Source organism: Drosophila mauritiana, chromosome X, assembly GCF_004382145.1.
Source record: "Drosophila mauritiana strain mau12 chromosome X, ASM438214v1, whole genome shotgun sequence".
In the NCBI taxonomy this organism is placed as follows: domain Eukaryota; kingdom Metazoa; phylum Arthropoda; class Insecta; order Diptera; family Drosophilidae; genus Drosophila; species Drosophila mauritiana.
In genome coordinates, this window is record NC_046672.1 from 18,827,224 (window position 1) to 18,845,480 (window position 18,257).

The 18,257-nt window shown below is 46.5% G+C and overlaps 1 protein-coding gene across 1 annotated transcript in view; it reads left to right on the plus strand.

The window, feature by feature from the left end:
- The window catches only part of LOC117148026 (midnolin homolog), a 90,512-nt gene extending 72,634 nt beyond the window's left edge, over window positions 1-17,878 (plus strand). The window contains exons 5-7 of the mRNA XM_033315196.1: window positions 3,101-3,818; window positions 3,885-5,510; window positions 17,789-17,878. Coding sequence (XP_033171087.1) covers window positions 3,207-3,818; window positions 3,885-5,459 — 2,187 coding nt within the window. The 5' untranslated portion in view covers window positions 3,101-3,206 and the 3' untranslated portion in view covers window positions 5,460-5,510; window positions 17,789-17,878. The remainder of the gene's footprint in view (window positions 1-3,100; window positions 3,819-3,884; window positions 5,511-17,788) is intronic.
- The last annotated feature ends 379 nt before the right edge of the window (window positions 17,879-18,257 follow it).

Sequence of the window (18,257 nt, forward strand, 5' to 3'; positions counted from 1 at the left end):
GTTGCCCTTTTTTTTCTGCCCAGGTGCGCTCCTCCCACGGGGGCGTTGGGCGGTGGGCGTGGCAAGTGGGGGAGTTGGTCCGGGCTGTGCACAACTTGAGTTACTTTTGCTTTTCAAATCGATGCTCCGATGCCGTGGCCAGAGTGAAGCAAATTAAATTGCAGCATGAAATCGAATTGCCAGCAGGCAGCTGAGGCATTCAAATGCAGAGAGCAAAAATGGATGAGAAGGAGGGAGCTGTGGTGTTGGAGCAGGAGTAGTATCCATAAGATACATTCTGGGCCGGGTCTGCAGCTGCTGCCTTTACCAGAACGAACAGGAAGAGGATGAACCCAAGATTCAGCAGACTTTAAATTGCTTTTGCCGCCCTGGGGACGGGATAGAGAAAATAGCTGCTGCAAAAAGAGTTCTACAAAGTGTTCGATTAAAATAGATATTTTTATGGCTTTTGCATTCAAAAATTGCATTAGGCAAGTGGTTGGTTGGCTGCCTTCCATGAAGAGGAAGAATTGTTTTCACTACCCAGATCGGTCCATAAAGATATCTATTTTTCTATGCCAAGGGAAGCAAACCATTTAATTCGCTCCAAGGATTCGGGCCAAATAGAACTGAAATGAATTTAAGGTCTATCACTCCATATTAATATGGCATTTCATTATGAGTTTTATACATTTTTAAGAACATATGGCTGCGCAGGTATGCACGTTTTATACGCTTCCTGGCCAAAATCTTAATTGAAAAATGCATATCAATAGGCGATACTGGGCGTTGTTTCCATTTGGAGTCATCCTTTTAATTCCTGCTTTTTGTTTCGTTTTTATTTCCTCTATCTCAAACCAACTCAATCAGGCAAATCAAAATGTTGCAAAAATGCAGCAAATAAACGGCATATGGTTGCTATTGTTGTTGCCGTGTTATCATGGTTTTTTGCGTCGCAATTGTTACTTTTGTTGGCAACGCCTCGGCAAGACCACAAACAACTCGTTAGAATTTGCATGTGAAATGCAATCGGCCAAAACAAAAAGAAAGCTGAAAAAAAGAGGAAAATAACCAACGCAAAAAGAGAGGAAAAACGGTGGAAAAATCAAAGAAAATTTAGCTAAAGATGGGCACGTGATGGTCGCTTTTATAGGCAGCAGGAAGGGTTAACAAAAAACCAATAGGAATTTCTCAGCAATAGTGTGTTATTCTAGTATAAAACTGAAAATATACATTCGTATATTATGCAAAGGGGTTTAGCAACTAATAGATCAATTTTCTGGTGTCGTGAGTGCTGAGCTCCAGCTCGCGATTCGTCACGCGCTCATCTCTAAGCCAAACAAACATAACACAAAAAGGTGAAAACAAAAAAGACAAATACGCAGGCACAAACATTTCCGAGCTTTGTTAAGTGGAAAAGGGATGGGCATAAAAGCGAGATAGCGTTAGACTTTTCCGGGGGCAGTGTTTGGCGGAGGGCGATGGCGAAAGGGGGCGGTGGGGGGCTGTGCAATAGAAATATGTACGGGGCAATGGAAATTGGGTATTCCTACGGTGAAACAGCAACAAGAGCATTTGGCTATATAGCAGCGGATGGCTATCAATTTGATATATCAATCAGAGTGAGGGCCAAAAGTGAAAAGCACGAGTAAAAATCCAGCCAAGAGGAAGGGAAATTCATTTGGATTTTGTGGGCCGTTGCCACGCCCATTTGGTGGGGCTTAAAATTGAAGGGGCGGCGTGGTTTCGATGTGAAAGGTAATAGCCTGCACATTTAACCAGCGGCAAGATAATAATTAGTTTTAGTTACAAAACATTACTTTTTGAATTGTAAATAATACGATATTATATTTGAATAGTTGTTTTGATGATGCCGCCACTTTGGCATAGAAATACATCATCTACGGATCACAACGATTTGTTTTAAACGGCCATGTTGTCTATTTGGGAAGCATGGCGATAAATATAGCTTTCAAAAATATTCTTTCCAATACGAGATTGATTTTTATGGCTTGTTTTTCTGGTCTTTATAGCTGCGAGGCTATTAATATATCTGGCTGTATGGTAAATAAGGACTTTGACGTCTTAATAACATCCACAAACAAACAGACGCACATGCATATAACCATGGCATCTTAAGTCGATATTTGATATGGTTTTATTATTTTCTGCCCGTTAATAGCCCTGCCCTCTCCCGACCCCCAAAAACTTGGCCTTGAGCTGGGCTCACATGTGCAAGTGCTCATATGTACTCCTCTTCATATAACATATACATATATGGTATATATATCTGTATATATACATCTGTGCGTTCCGGTTTTGTCAGTCTGTTTCTAGGATTATCTTGGACACACGCTGGGGCACTCATAAAGGGCGGCGGCCTGCCCACTCTGATTGATTTATGTATTCCCCCACCACCCGCACCCCTTCAAAAAGGGGGTACGGTATAAGAAGAAGAGGAGCGGGGGCTAAGGGTGGCTCTCGTCACTAGCTGTTTTTCTTTTTCCTACTACTTCTTGGCCCTTTTCTTCCCGGCTGGCTCATTTCTCCTTTGACTGTTAATAGCTTTAATGCTGTTTTATGGCATTTCGTGGAGAAGAAAGGGCCACAGTTTAGTGGGCCAAGGGGATGGGGATGGGCATGGGGATGGGGGTGAAGTTGTACACATTGGGACCTGGAAGTGGAACCGAAACGCATGCCAGCGCCAAATGTTTTACATGCGTGCCTTTCGAACACTCCAAGAAAATATATGTAAGCAAGAATTACCCATAAAATGACTTACTCAACTGGGCAAGCTGCGTGCATTTGTGCTGGGATGAATGTTCCTCCTGTTACCTGGCCACTTCTCGCAGTGCATCTCGGCCGCCACTTAGTGTGGCAACAATGTTTGCGCATAAATAAATTGGAATCGACTGCGGGTGCGGGTCTTGGAGCTGTGCGGTGCTCATAATTCCAGCTTTTATTTGTGGGATTTTGGCATGGCATGTCAGTCATGCATCTCTGCAACCTCCTTACCCATCTCCCTCCGCCTCCGCCTTAGCACTTTTCTCCCCAATGCTCCTCGGCACCCTTGACCATTCCTCACTTTGCACGCTGATTAATGGCTTTCCGTACTCCACAGATGATGCCCGACTTCTGTTGCTGCTAAATACGCCGAATTTCTCACCGAGAAAGCTGAGAAAGCTGAGCAGACCGAAAGTCCGTACGAATTTGATATTGAAAGCACAATGTATCCGGCCAGCGGCAGTGGAGGAGGCAGTGCAGCGACCGCTGCTAAGTTCCAGAATCGCTGCGGATCGCCGCAGTTTGCCAGCGACTATCCGCACCCACATCCGCACCAGCATCCGCACCAGACGACATCGGTGGCGGTGCACAGTGCCCCGCCCGGAGTGAGTGGTGGCTCCATAGCCAGCGGTGGGTCCATGTCCATGCGTCACGGCCAGCGGGTGGTGGCCTCAGCCCATCAGCATCCCAGTCAGATGACCCTGAACCACGGCGGCATGGGACACAACCACGGCATGGGCATGGCCATGGGAATGGGTCACAACCATGGACATGCGGCGGCCACCTTGGGCCATCCGCACTCGCATTCGCACAACAACAGCAGCAGCAGCAGCAGCCACGGACATGTGGGCTCGCATCTGATCTTCCCCGACGACATGGACAGCATCGAGTTCTGCATGCCGGCGGCGCCCTCCTCCTCGTCCGCCTCCTCGCAGAACGGTCTCGGGATCGGGGACCAGTTGCTCTTGGGCAGCAGTCACGGCGAGGCGTTCACGGAGCGCCGAAGGAGGGGTCACAGCCGGCGCAGCAACCATAAGATGGACGTGGAACAGCAGGTAAGCCTCGGGGCGACGACGAGGGTTGGTTTTATAGCCCTAATCCATATTGTTTTCTTACACCAGGTTAAGTGGTCTCGCAAAAACATCGCCGCCACCATGGAACGCTTCGAGCCCACGACCAACACACAGTCCTCGTCGTCCACTTCATCGCTGGACTATGGATTTGCAGCCGGCGTGATGACGCCCAGTGGCAGCAGTGCTACGGCCTCGCATGGCGGTGGCGCCTCCAATCCCTCACTGCACGTGGCCTTCAACGGAGGCGGTGGAGCAGTGGGCGGTGGTTCAGCCTCGACATCAGGAGCTAGTGGTGTCAGCGGCTCGGGAGCAGCTGCAGCGGCGGCGCCCTTCAATCATGTCTATTCGTATGCTTACTACGAACCGGGGGCAGCCAAGTGTCACACCAATGTGCCTGCCGCCCAAGGAGCTGGTCCTGGACAGGGTCAGGCCCACCAGGTGCAGTCGAAGAGCCCGCCGCGCAACTCGATACGCGCCCTGCTGGCCAAGAGCTTCCGCTCGAAGAGCAGCACCAACCATGGCGGACAGTCCACATCCAGTTCTCCGAGTGCCGAGGAGCGGGATCGCCACACGTATACCACTCGCTACGGCACCACCGAGAACCTGTACGAGGAGGTCAGCGATCAAAAGATCCGCAAGGTGCTGTCCGACAACCGGATCGCCAGTGGCTCCAGTGCGGGCAATGTGAAAGAGGAGCAGCGCCGCGTGCAGCACAACCACTTTAGGGTGCTCGACGAGCTAAATCTCTCGCTGGAGGCCCTAATAATGCCGCCGACACCGCCGGACGTCAGTCCCAGTCACGCCATGGGCGCCGATGAGCCAAGCACCTCGATGTCCGCTGGTGCAGTAGGTGGATCGGCAGTGTCCAGCGTGGTGGCGGGACCCTCGAAGACCGCCCAAAGACCCCGACGCGGCGGCCTCCTGGGCGGTGCGGCTGGGGCAGGGGGCACCTCGAACTCGAGCTCCGCCTCGCACGCCAGCCTGGAGAACTTATCGAGCACCCTAAACAGCATGGAGCTCAAGGATCACGGCCACAGTAGCTGCATCAATCCGGAGTTCGATGAGGGCGACCTCGACTCCGGCTTCAGTGGCAGCGGCAGCAGCAGCGGCGCCAGCTACAACGAGAGTCTGCGGTACTACAAGTCCGCCACGCCCACCGGACCGATGCACCACCATCACAACCACCAGCAGCAACAGGCGATGCACCACCACAGCCTGAACAACAACACCTTGCCGCACAACCTGCGCAGCTGCCGATCCTCCACAGCCTCGGGCACTTCCACATCGAAGAGCAGCATGGCCAGCTGTGGCGAGGATCAGGGCATCGGCATGACCTTGGCTGTGGGCGGCGGCGGTGGTGGTGGCATGATGACGCCAATGCACGAGGGATCCGGCGTTGTGGGCGCCGGTTCCTTGTCGCCCTTCAACTATCCACGCCGCTGCTCGGCGGACCAGCAGCGCGCTTCGGGCAGATCGATGGCCTCCGCCGTGGGCGTTGGACCCGGTGTGGGCATGGCCGTCGGCGGCATGGGCGGCGGCAGCATGAGCATGAGCAGCAGCAGCAACGTGGCCCTGTCCACGGGCGCGAAACCCAAGAAGAACTTCTGGACCATGAAACCGTGATGCTACAAAAAGGCGCTGCGTCACATTTGCAAGAAATGGACTATTGTTATGGTGAGTACAACTGTCATTATTTAACTAAATTTAATTTAAATTAAATTTAAGATAGAAGAGACACCTAAATAGAAACGCCTTTTTAAAAACATGTATATCAAACACTGTGTGCTGTTATAGTTTACTTCCTTATTACTTTGTATAATAGTTCAAGAGATTATAGAGTTTTTTATCACTCAAGAGTCACTTGACTCACAGAACGTCCATTTTATCCACATCGCCGCCGGGATTGCGATTGTGTTAACCCCTTTCAATAGTTGATTACTTTTTATGGCCATTTTGTCATTTAAGATCATCTGGCATGATTATCGCCGTCGCCATCACGATATTCCCACCCCCTCCACACAATCCCGAATCTCAAATACCACTGCCATAGCTCCCATATCCCGACTGCTTTTGGGCATCAATTTCAACTTTTCAACTTTAATCATAATAAATTTGCGGCCCCGTTTTCCAGCCACGGCCATGGCCATAGCTTATAGCTCCATTTCACAATCAACGAGATACTTCCGCTGGAGAGGAAGCAGATCCGCGCGAGATGTACATATATGCGAGTAGGTGGTGGACGCAGGGGGTCGGCGGGCGGTTGGTTGGGATGTGGAGGACTATCCGCATTCCCAAGATAATAAATTTATTAACTGAGCGGCCCGACATCATCATTATCTGGGAGAAGCGGGCAAAATGTTTTCATCCCTTCGCCGCCGAAATGAATCAATTAAAACTGATTGAACTTCATAGATTTCCTCCCCCAATATATACATACATATATATAATATACACACACACACATTTGTGTATACTTTTTTGTATCTTGCTCTGACCGAAAAATACGAAAAATTCATTTATAACTGAAACTGGGCTAATCCGCATCGCTCATCAATTCTTTCTTTTTTTTTTGGCTGTGGGAAGCGCTTCAAAGCGCTGCGGATACTCCGGGGCCACATATGCCCCCATTTTTATACTGGTCACGGGGATTACCCCGAATACGCCGATGAGGATGGTTAGCAAAGGGGAATATACTGGATGTTCAGGGGGGACGATAGCCGAACAGGGGAGTGGGGTGCCGAACATTAAGGCGCCTGTTGAAATGTCCGCAGACCTAAAGATGCACCCATACCATTCCACACCATAGCATAGCATCTAACACCCCTTAAATCCGCTCACTCCACTTTCCCCATTACTCGGTGTGTGAATAATACCATTATTCATTGTATTTTGTTATAAATCTGTCAATTTGCACAATTGTGCGTACAAGCCAGCGATTCACTCGAAACTGAAATCGAGACTGAAAACATAATATTGTTTCGAAAATTAAGAAAAAAGCTGTAATACTTCCGAAACTTTAGATAAGTTTTATGCAATTGTATTTCCTTATCAAAAAAAATTCGTTTATTTTTAAACTAGGTAATACATTAATGTATTGATTGGTTGCATTATTATTTCCTAAATGTTGTCCAAGTATTTCTTGTCAATTAAAGTGTGAATATACCATTTTTTCTCTGAGTGCCGGGATGCTTTATGCTTTATGCAATTCGACAGGGTTTGCAAGGGGATGCAATGTGAGTGCGTCGAGGGGTCGAAGGATCGCGGGTTGGGGTGGCGGAACGTGGAGTGTGGGGAGTGGGGAGTGGGAGGGCAACACACTTCAGCCCTCGAGGGCAGGGTCGCACATGTGTGTGGCAGCCGCAGGGTGCACGCTCCTCGCGTTCCTTCCGCTCTTCCTGCGCTTCTCGCATTTCGGCGGCGGCCATAAAAAATCTGTTGCGAAAACTCGTAAATGGCTCCGAAGGCGAAACTATTTTTACTGGGTATTATTAACTGGGTATTATTGGTTGGCATATGAAGTGGAAGCACACTGAAGATGCTCCACAGTGGTCTTTGAAATCACAATTTAGTATTGCATAAGGTATACAATAGTCGATCACTCTACATAAACAGACTGAGAATTTCGACAGTTGTTACATCTTGAAACTGAGCCATTCGATTATGTATTCTACAGGCGATTAAATGCATATTACTTCATTATTGAGTGGCTTCTCTCCTCGTAGTCATAAGGTAATGAAGAACTTATTCCAGGGTAGCAAATGCATCGACTCCTTGAGCCGTGCATCCATTTCCTTCGCTGTGCGATGTTGTTGTTCCGCTGTTGCTGTTGTCCGCGTGTTGATTTATATTCGAAACTGCGCCGAGGCGCAACTAATTTGCCTCGGGTGTTAAGTAGCATGTGAAATAAACGCAACGGGAGAAAGCCAAACACTCAGGAGTGGGGTGGGGGAAGGGGAGGGGGGGAGGGGAGAGAGAAAACTGGGCGTTGGGTGGTTGGAAAAGCGCTGAAAAGGGAAACTCTCGGCTCGGTTGCATTCAATGCCGTTTGGATGAATGGAAGCATGATAGGCTGCGAACGAGTGTGTGTGAATGGTCCATTGCCGCTCCATGAATAAGTGACCGAGTGCGAGTGTGTGGATCATGAGGACCCGGCAATATATGCCATATGAGCTATATGTATGTGTACATAGCACTCCTTATTCAATCGCTTCTTATACAGAACATTTATGCGATGAATTTCCGGAGTCATTTGTGAAATCGGCCAAGAATGCGAGCACATTCCCATTCATTCAAAATCTCATTCATTTAGTTTTCGACCATTCAGGCGGAACATAGCATTCACCTTGAATTGGGGTTATTAAAAGCGAGAAACATATACGCAATTCCATATTTTCTGTCCTTAAATATGCATTTATATGCTTATAGTTTCTAGTTTCTTACATTTCCTAAACATATCTTTAAGGTATTCCTAAAGCTGTTCGTTGCAAAGCACTTGTGTCCCCTTTTTCAATACAGATGAGTAATAGTAAGTGAATATGTCGCACCGCTCATTCCAGTTGATTCATCCTATTCATTTATTCAAGACGACTTTGTCGAGGGCATTCGTTTTTTGTGAGCATTTTCTGGGTGCTCCAGACACAAGTTTGGCTACAAGCCCAGACATCTCATCATCATCATCTGTATTAGAATTTAACCCTTGACCCTAACCCTCTGAATCCCCAACGCAATCGCCCCTCCGTTTCCTTTTTTTTTTTTTTAATACATGTGACCGAAAACTAGTCCTTGGGCGAGTCTATCTGGAAACGATTTGTGCACACTCGATTTGACAGTCAGTCAGTCAGTTGCTTTCCATTTCCCCCCTTTTATTATTTTACTTTTTTTTTTTTTTGTTGGGGGTGGGAGCTCTGTAACCCTTTCCCGCCCCACAGCCATTTCCCATTTCCCTTTGCACCGAGAATCGTTTAAATGTAGCCAACAATAATAAAACATTTTAAACTTGCGCCGGCTAATAAAGCAAAGAGGGAAAGGAGCGGAAGAGGAGGAAAAAGGGGGAAAAGAGGAAAAGGAACTTGAAATGAAATCAGAGCCACATCGAAATGGGAAAATGGGGAAAACGTCTGCTTTTCAGCTTTGGGCAAATATGAAAATGGATCTCGCCAAGAACGACGACGATTTGGGGATTCCAGTGCCGGACAATGGAGATAAGGATGAAAGGGAAGGAGCCAAAGGAGCGAAAGGAGCCGATGGAGCCAAAGGAAGGATTGGGGCAGAATGGCACATGTGCTGGGGAAATCGGGCATAAACATTCACTTAGCCATAATAAAAGCCAAGCCGCACACAAAGTACTCAAATGAACAACATTTCTATTTAAACAGGGGTCAGGGGTCATCACTCCGCTCGGGGCCAAGCTGGAAATTTGGAATTTGTCAGAAGTTTGGTTGAATGAAGCCCGGTTCCTGGTTCCTGCTGCCTGGTTACTGGGTGCCTGGTTGACTTTTCTCCGGCTAGATTGCGCCCGACTGATTAAAAATTGAATGATGAAGGCCCCGGAGACGATGACGCTCACATTGAAATTGTTAAACTTGCCCCCTCCTCAAGTAGGAAAATGTTGCTTGCTGCCAAGGAAAGCCATCATGCCTTATTCTTATGCAACACTCGGAACACGGAAAGAGAAAGCTGAAACTGAAATTAAAATCGAACAGATTCGTTTAGCTGGACAGTTCTAATTATTTGCAGTTATATTTATTATTTATAACTAAAATGACACGTTATTTGCTCTTAGCATCTGAACAAATGCAATTATTTGGTCAATTTAAATGCAGCTCTCGGTGGTAGAAACCATTCAAAAGTAATTTAAACAATAATGTAGGCTAACAGACGGTGCATATGGCAACAAATTTTTAATATTGGGAAGAAAGCAGGTGCGAATTAAATCGATAGTTTCTAACCGCAAACAATGGCCATTTATTCCATGTTGCTGCCAATACAGTGTTTTCATTTTAATGTAAATTGCGCTCTGCTCGTAATGCCCCTTCGACATTTTACAGCTTTTATTCGCGTCTCATTTAACCGACTGACATTCCCAAATCCAATGCGCAGCATTTCTGCGAGTGTAGCTGAGTGGAAGAATGGCGAAGGAAAGCCTTAACCCGCTGGCGCCAAAGTCGCGTGGGTAGCACAATAAATTTGCAAGGACAAGGACCCGTTTGGTCTGGTCCTCGGTCGTCTGCTCCTTTCATTGGCAAGGCGCCAAGCCAACGGATCAGGTCCAGGTCCAGGGGAATGGCTACGGATACGGGCGGATGGACGGGCGGGCAGAAGGACATACGGACATACGGACAGACAGACGAACGGACGGACGGACAGGGGTGATGGCGTAACGGCGGACCCGGAGCACAATGCCAGGCGTGGAGCAATAACACACACTGAATTTTGGGGGTGGCTCAACGGTAGCTGGTGGTGACATTGTCCGCCTGCGTTCCCTTTCATACTCACTCGTGTACAAGTGCACTGAGAGAAATACCAGCTACTTGGAAATGATAGTTCAATGCATGGTTATCATAGGCAGTTCGTACATCTCAAAGGAGTAACGATTTCTGCACTTTAAATAGGTGCTTGGAAAATAAAATCCATAACCCAAGTGCGATTATTTTTTGCCAGTGCACGCACAGAGCGTCTGAGCGTACTCCTTGGTTTTCGGGGGTTGTCTAACCAAAATCACCCACCACTCGCCGCCTAAGACGAGAACTGTAGTAAATAATTCTTTAAAGATTTAGAGACACTCCACCCGCACAATTGCAAATTTTTATGAGATATTCGAGGCGGAAGAACGGGGGTGTGGCGCGTGCTTGTCGCGGCTTTTTAGCTATTTTCGTCAGTCGAACGCTGCTTTGGGAAAAGGAGAGCGGGGGGCAGTTCGTCGTCGTCGCCGCCATAAGCCGGCCACATATCAAGATTAATTTTTTCCAAGATAATAAATTCAATGCAGATTAAATGGCAGAGACCATTAAATTATCGACTTGAGGTTCGCTGCGCCCACAGCTGGTGTGATGTTGCGCGTGGTTTCATAGCGAGGGGTTGGACCTTTGGACCTCACCGGGGATTCGGGACCAAAATCAGGGAACTGGCCTGGGTACTGGGAATAGCAACCCACCATTTGGGCATTGTTCGGCGGCCTTAAGCTGATGACTGCATTAACATTAACAACGGGCAAACGTGCGTGAAGAGCAATTGATAATGCCAGATGAGATGAGCTGCTCGGCTGGGATGATGGAACATTTGTTGCGCAATCAATTCGACTGCCAAATGAGACGCAGTTGTCAAAAGGTTTATTCTGTCTCAGTCGCCATTGAAGGGCTCATCCACTGGCCGGGTGAAATAAGTCGCACTGCTCGTAATTGATGTGGATTACCCAACTATCGTTTAATATGTGGCAGTCGGCACATGGTGCTCATGGCTCAAGTTGATTTTAGGGCCAGTGAATTCGTTATATTGCAACCTAGTTCTGTCGAAAATGGTCACCTAACTGAATTTCGCGCTGATAAAGTGTTGGAAAAAGTATGCTATCTTGTTTTGCCATCCAATGTTTGGCTTAAATGATAAGCCAAACTGATTTCGGCAACTTTATCTGCCAGCATTTAATTATTTAGAAAATAATCGTTAATAACTTCTGTTTTTCCCACCTCTTTCCTTTGCCGATGGTTATGGAATGTGCATTTTTCAGACCCACAACAAGCCGTGTTAATTGACTTAAAATCCGATTTAAATGGCCAAGTTTTCCATCAGCTTGTATGAAAAAATAGCCTAATGGACCTCCTTGGGATAATCTTTATGGTCTTCGGATATTCTGTTATTTCTTCTCCTTTATTCGTGCCATGAAAGTTATAATAGAGATGTACAACTCGCCGGGATTTTGCAGATCAGCTTGCAAGTAAAAAAGCAGAGAAAATAAAAAAAACATGGGCAAAACTTGTAAGTGAAAACGGAAAACAAAACGCAACGCAGACACATCAATTACGGCAAAGGGTGGAAAGATGGGAAAATCGGGGCCCAGCTTCAATTGAACGCGACTCGTTGTCCTTTATTCCGGCTTTTGCTCCTTTTTGGCCAAGATGGAGAGTAGTAGCGAGCACTGCTAAATGCAAACGACAGATCCTCCAACCAAAACGCCCAACCATAGCTTTATCTTAGCCCATCAATCAGGACCAGAACGCTAAAAACAAGAAAAATTCAAAAAGGAAAACCAGGCAGTGCAAAAAACAGAAATAGAATCTCAAAGTCAATTTTTTGGCAAACAAACAAACCGATTGACGTAGGCCCCTGAAAACCAACAAAAAAAAATAAAACTCCCGTTCCCCATTTTTCCTTTGCTTAATCAATGTGTGGTGGTGAGTGCGGGAAAGCGGGGAAATGGTTGGAAATGGCTGGTGAAATGTCAAATGCGTTGATTGGAAAGCCGCCAGCGCGACGAAAAACGCTGGCAAATCGCGTTCGCGTTAATGTGAATGAGATTTGTTGCAAATCAATGGGGTAAAGGTAGCGACGAGGGCAAGGCACTTGTACCCTCCCGTCCCGCCAGACCGCACAATCAGTTTCCGTTTCCGGTCGCTGGCCGCACAATTAAGCGCGGCGTCGGCCATTTTGCCCGTGTCCCTGCTGCTGATTTTGTCGTTGTTGTTATTGTCGCTCGGCGTTGGCTAATAAACAAGCGCTGCAAACGAAGTGCGGGTGGGAAAATTGGGCAAGCAAAGGTGCCAAAGCGTTGGTTCTGCACTGGCAGAAAAAATTTAACTGTTAAAAAAGTATATATTCACCTAAGAAATGAGTCACCGATTCTATTATTTGTTTAAAAGATGTTGCAAAGCATTTGTAAACTAAATGCGATACATACATAACTAATCAACTCTAGTATCTGTCTTAGTTCAATGAAACTAAGTCTAAACCTAGTTAGTACAACCCTGATGATTATATACCTATGTATATTTATAAAAATAAACAAAATGAACTATTATTGTATACTAAAATTTTGCGAACTTTACATATTTAAACTTTTCAAGGATTTTTTAAAGGAACATTGGAACGTATCCTAGATTTCCTGCATACCAATTACCCGAGCTAGTACATTTTGCAAAGGAAATTGCCAGACGTTCCCTTTATTTTTGCAAGTGTAGTTGGCATGCCTTGTTTGCTTTGGCCGCTGCTCCTTTTGTTGTTCTTGTTTTTTTCGTACTTTGGTCTCCGGTCTTTGGTCGCTTCATTAACTGTAAAAAATACACACGCTTATGTATGTATGTATGTATGCGTGTATGTATGAATGCAAATGAAGGCGGGCGACGGAATGGCACTTGGTTTTTCGTTGTTCCTGGCCATTATTGTGGCCATTGCTGTTGCGCCGTGCCGCTTCACACCTTTATTTGTATTGGTATTGGTGTGTGTATTTGCATTTGCATTTGCGTTTGTATGTGTGCACGAGCTGTTGTGGGGAATGCGTTTTCATTTCGTTTCATTTCATTTCGTTTCGTCTCGTTTGGTCTGGTTTTGTTTGCCGGAGAGCAGCGAACAAACAACGTCGACAACGCCGACATTTGGTCATCAGAATATATATCTCCCGATGGGTGGATTGTTGTATGTGTGTGTGTGTGTGCGTTTGGGCTTGGCAAAGGCATTCCAGTCCACAACACCCTACCCTCCCCCCGCAATACCCGCGTTTGGATGGAGAAAAGGGGGTGTGGCAAGACCGCCCGCTGCGCCAATTTATGACCTGTCAGAAATTTCCCAACACAACATCGTCGACGGCGCCTCGAAGCGACTTTAAGTGCATGGCCCCAAAAAGTAGGCAACACTTTCTGCACTTTGTCGATGGTGCAAGAAGGGGTAGGGTGGGGGAATTGGGGTTGGCAACTGACCCACCACCACCACAAGGTGTCCTCATTTAATGGGATTAACAAAGTTTAAACGTGCTGGAGCCTGCTTAAAAGTTTTACACAACATAATAGCTAGCTAGTTATATTTTACTCCATATAATGGAAGCTTCACTTGAGTTGCTTATTTGATTTGTACTCAACTAAATTTGGTTTCTGCACAGTAATGCCTAAATAAACCCTAATGGCCAACCCCACTTGAGCACATGCAACGATTGTCCCAATCAAATTCATATTCATCCATTATCAGGACGGCAGATGGTGCCCCTTGAATGAATATCTACACACGCCAGACATCAGAGCCATCAATACGTAATCAGTTTTAAGTTTGCCTTCCTGCTGCTTGCCAGCCAATTCGTGTTTATTGCAATTTATATAAAGTCTGTGACACGCCCTTTGACCCCCCGCCCCCCTTTTATTCGCCGCCCCCTTTTGTTACCAGAATGTTTTCACTTGCCCGAAATTGTTTTCTTCTCGTGCCTTCGCTCGTTTCGCCTGACGCGCAGATTTAATATTTCCGCACTATTGTCGGCTGGGCAGGTGCTTCCCCCAGCCTCCAGACCCCCTCCCCCCTTTCACCTGGCCACCAGGGGCGCGGGGTCAAAGGTGGCCGGAGAGGGGGTTGGGTTGCCATGACGTTTTTAGGAGGGCACATGTCACATGTCGGTGCCACGCCTTTGGCCAAAGAGGCGGAGGTAGCAGGGACGGGGCCCACGCAGAGAAGTGCTTCGTGTTGTGGAGGTGTTGGCTCCCAACTCGCCCCCTTACCCCCCTCCCCCTCCCCCTCCACCCACTGCCACGCCCCCTTCGGCTCAATGATGCCTTTTGACGGCTTTTGACTTTTTGGCATTGTTGTTGTCGCCTGCTTTATATTTATATTGACGCTTTTTTACGCACACGCCATGCATGCAGCGACAGCTGTGGTCGATATAATAGTTGTGGTCTGTTCCGCTGGTTGTTCCATTTCAATATTAATGGTTCATTTAATTATTGGTTTTTCTTTTTTTTTATTGCGCCCAAAGCCACTGCATAATTTCATTTAATTGTTCGCTTAAGCCTGACAATTTAGACCTGATGCAGTTTAGATAATAAATCAAACATTATGCACTTTTTACAGATACAAAAAAAAAAAAAACTAAACCAATGGCATTGAGCATAGCATATATTTGTTTAAATGTAATTAACCAACCCACAGAAGCAGCTCGTTAAAAATGGGAAATATTTAAAATATTTTCCAGCCTAGCGCCGCAAATATTCAGTGAAAATCTTGAAATCTGTAAATGCATAAGCACGTGAAGCTTATGAGCTAAGCTATATTTTTTTTTGCGCCCTGTGCTGTGCGAGTTTTTTGCGACCTCGAATGGTAGGCGTTTTTTATCCCTGACTCCATTTATCTCTTTGGCACTCTCATATTTTTGCCCAACTTTTTGTAGCCGCTTGTGGATTTTGATGTCTGGCCGAAACGCAACGAGCCACACAATGACCGACAAGCAACTGACAGCCGCAGCACCACCAACCGCCAGCCACCGCCCACTTGCACCACCGAAGAACACAGCCTCTCATTCACTCATTCGCTCATTCAGTCAATCATGCAGCCATTCAATTTATCGTTGACTTAACTTTTTGATGGTTACAAAATGAAATTTATGGAAACTTTGCAGCGTCGCTCTTTCTCACTTGCCACCAGTGAACCGGAAGTGATGGGGCGCATTTGGGTACACGTACATATATGTACATAAATGTGCATAGGTACTTATTTGAAGAGGTTTTTAGCTGGCAAAAGGTACCATAAATTACCCCAACGTTTGTTTTCTCGTTCGTCGGTTAATTAGGGAAGCTCTAATGAAATTTACTTGGCGAGACAAACATCACTGAGGTTGGCTGACCTTAATGGCTACCTCAGTGATGCAGATGAACTAAGGATTGAGCTCCGAGGACACAGCTTACTAGTTATAAAAAGCACATAGCACTTAATATTTATTTATCAGTTTTACTGATCCGATCCATATAGGTGTGTCAACTCTTAAAGTGGAATATTACGATGTGTTTCAGTTACATCGTTTGCCAGAGTTGTACCTTTCGCAGTAGCATCACTGGCAAATCGCACACCGTTCCCGCACCCAGAAGAGCTGCCCAAACCGAAGGCTTGACACTTGTGTTTGGGCATCCATCAGAAGTCGAGTCTGGACCGAAAAGCGAGTGTTATCTTTGCGGTCGCATCTATAATGGGTTTTGTCACGTTGCAGACGAGTCTGCACCCTGATGTCCCTAACCATGCCAACTGACCCTCTGTCGAGGCATGAAAACCCACGTCGACATCAATAAACTCGAAACAAGAAGGTGAATGGGTAAGGGCAAGGGATGGGGAAGAGCCAGAGTGGGTCCTGCATGAATAGGATGTGTGGCTCATTCGAAATACATTTGCCTGCTTAAGCCGATTTTAAAACTCAGTCCAGTTTTGGGTCACATCAGCCCGGTTTAACCTCCACCCCCCTTTGACGTCCCCAAAAAGTGCTTAATAACTTTGGCACCAAATGGCCAGCCCAGCGACAAGTGCATCAAATTGTCAGACATATTCGCTCGCCCACTGTTGACTTTGACCGAACCGAACCGAACAACCCGGCAAAACATAATTGTTAAAGTCCAGTCCACCGGTCCTCTCCGATATTTTGCGGTTAAGTGGGGAAGTGGTTCCAGGGCCAGCCCCTCCTCCACTTGGAGGACGCCCAATAAAGGCACATGCATGCAACAATAAATAAATTAGAACAAGGTGCGGTGTGACAGGGCCCAAGCCCATATAACGTGTACACTGGGAGAAAGGTGGTGCTGAAACAAGGGAAAACAAGTGGACATTTGCTTCAGGGAACTGGAAGAACGTCACAAAGGATTCAAATTTATGCAACAATATATTTTAAATGGATACTTTTAGACACCTTTAAACAGGGTGCTTCACAAAATATATTGTAGACTCTTGGTCCTTTGGTCTACTTTCTAATTATAACTGAAATATGGGTTATAGCTTTAGTTTAGTTGCATTTTTGCGTAATTCGCCCAGTGTTTAAGCTGTCGCTTAATAACGGGTTAGTCAGGTGGCTGGTTGGGTGGCACTTGGGTTGGGGGTGGGGTCTGCAGATAGGGCTACCGTTTTGTTGTCTGCTTGGCAGTCAGATGCAATTTATTGATAATATGCGGGGCACAGGAAGGACGACGAGCAGGGAGGCAAACGGGTACAGGAGTACGGGCGTACGGGAGCAGGAGTGCAGGATACCCCTGAAAGTCAGCGCCAACTTTATGAGAATGCGACCTTTCTGCCATTATGTTGGTTATTTACACACACACACAATCCACACACACTTGGCCACAGATGTAGAGGCAGTGCGCCAAAAGCCAAAAGCAAAGGCAAACGCTGGAGCACAAAATTTGTTGCACAAATTGTGGCAACAAATTTTAGCGCAGACAATATTCAGTTGGTTCTGGAAAAGTCGACCGAAGGGAAGTGACTACATGCTGGTAGTGTATGGGTGGGATGTTGGAGCTACCGGAAGTGGATAAAAGAAGAAGCTGCCAAAAGTCAATTGCTGGAATCTCCTCACTTGACTTGACCAAAAGCCCGAACTTGTTGAACCTTGTATGGCATCACAGTTCAATCGGTTGAGGTTTCAATTCGTACTGAATTTCTAAACCAAAATGCAGCTGAATAAATGCTATGAAATTCACAAAATGTAGCAACATTTTACAGGATTGAACTACAAAAAAAAAAAAACATCCCATCATTGGCCACTAACAAAATACGAAATTTATTTAAATCCAGCCTCACACAAGAGAAAACTAATTTTACAGCAGAATGATTTTGATTCAGAGTTTTCCGAATAGTTTACAGAATATTTATTTTGGCAAACGCTGGCTTTTATATTTTAATAGCACAAAACACACTTTATTTTAGACATTCATGTTCGACATATGTTATACAAACCTTAGATAAAATAAACAATTGATTTGAAAGCTAACTAATTGTTGCGCTCTCCTTTTCAGGAATACAATACAAAGACTGCCTCATGCCATGCCATCCACTATTACCACCAACCCAACAGCGGCAGCAGCTATAGCAACTACAGTAGCCGTCGTCACCATCAGCATCAGCAGCTGACGTCATCAGCGTCAACGTCATCGTCCACATCATCACTGCAGCCGCCCCGGAAGCGCTACTCCCTCGCCCAGGATCGTCTGAATCCCTTCGAGCTGGATATCTGCGATCCCGGAGAGATGGGCAGTAAGGAGGAGGAGGAGGAGGAAAACGAACAGGAGGAGCACGAGGAGGAGGAAGAGGAGGAGCCAGGGAGAAGTTACTACCAGAGGAGTCAGATGAACCGGAGGCGCCACTACAAGTACGACGCCGTGGAGGAGTGCTGTCGTCCGATTTGCCAGGAGCAGCACTACGGCTCCATAGCGGATATGTTGTAAGGGGAGAGGGGATACGAATATGCAAAAGGGGGAGCGGAAG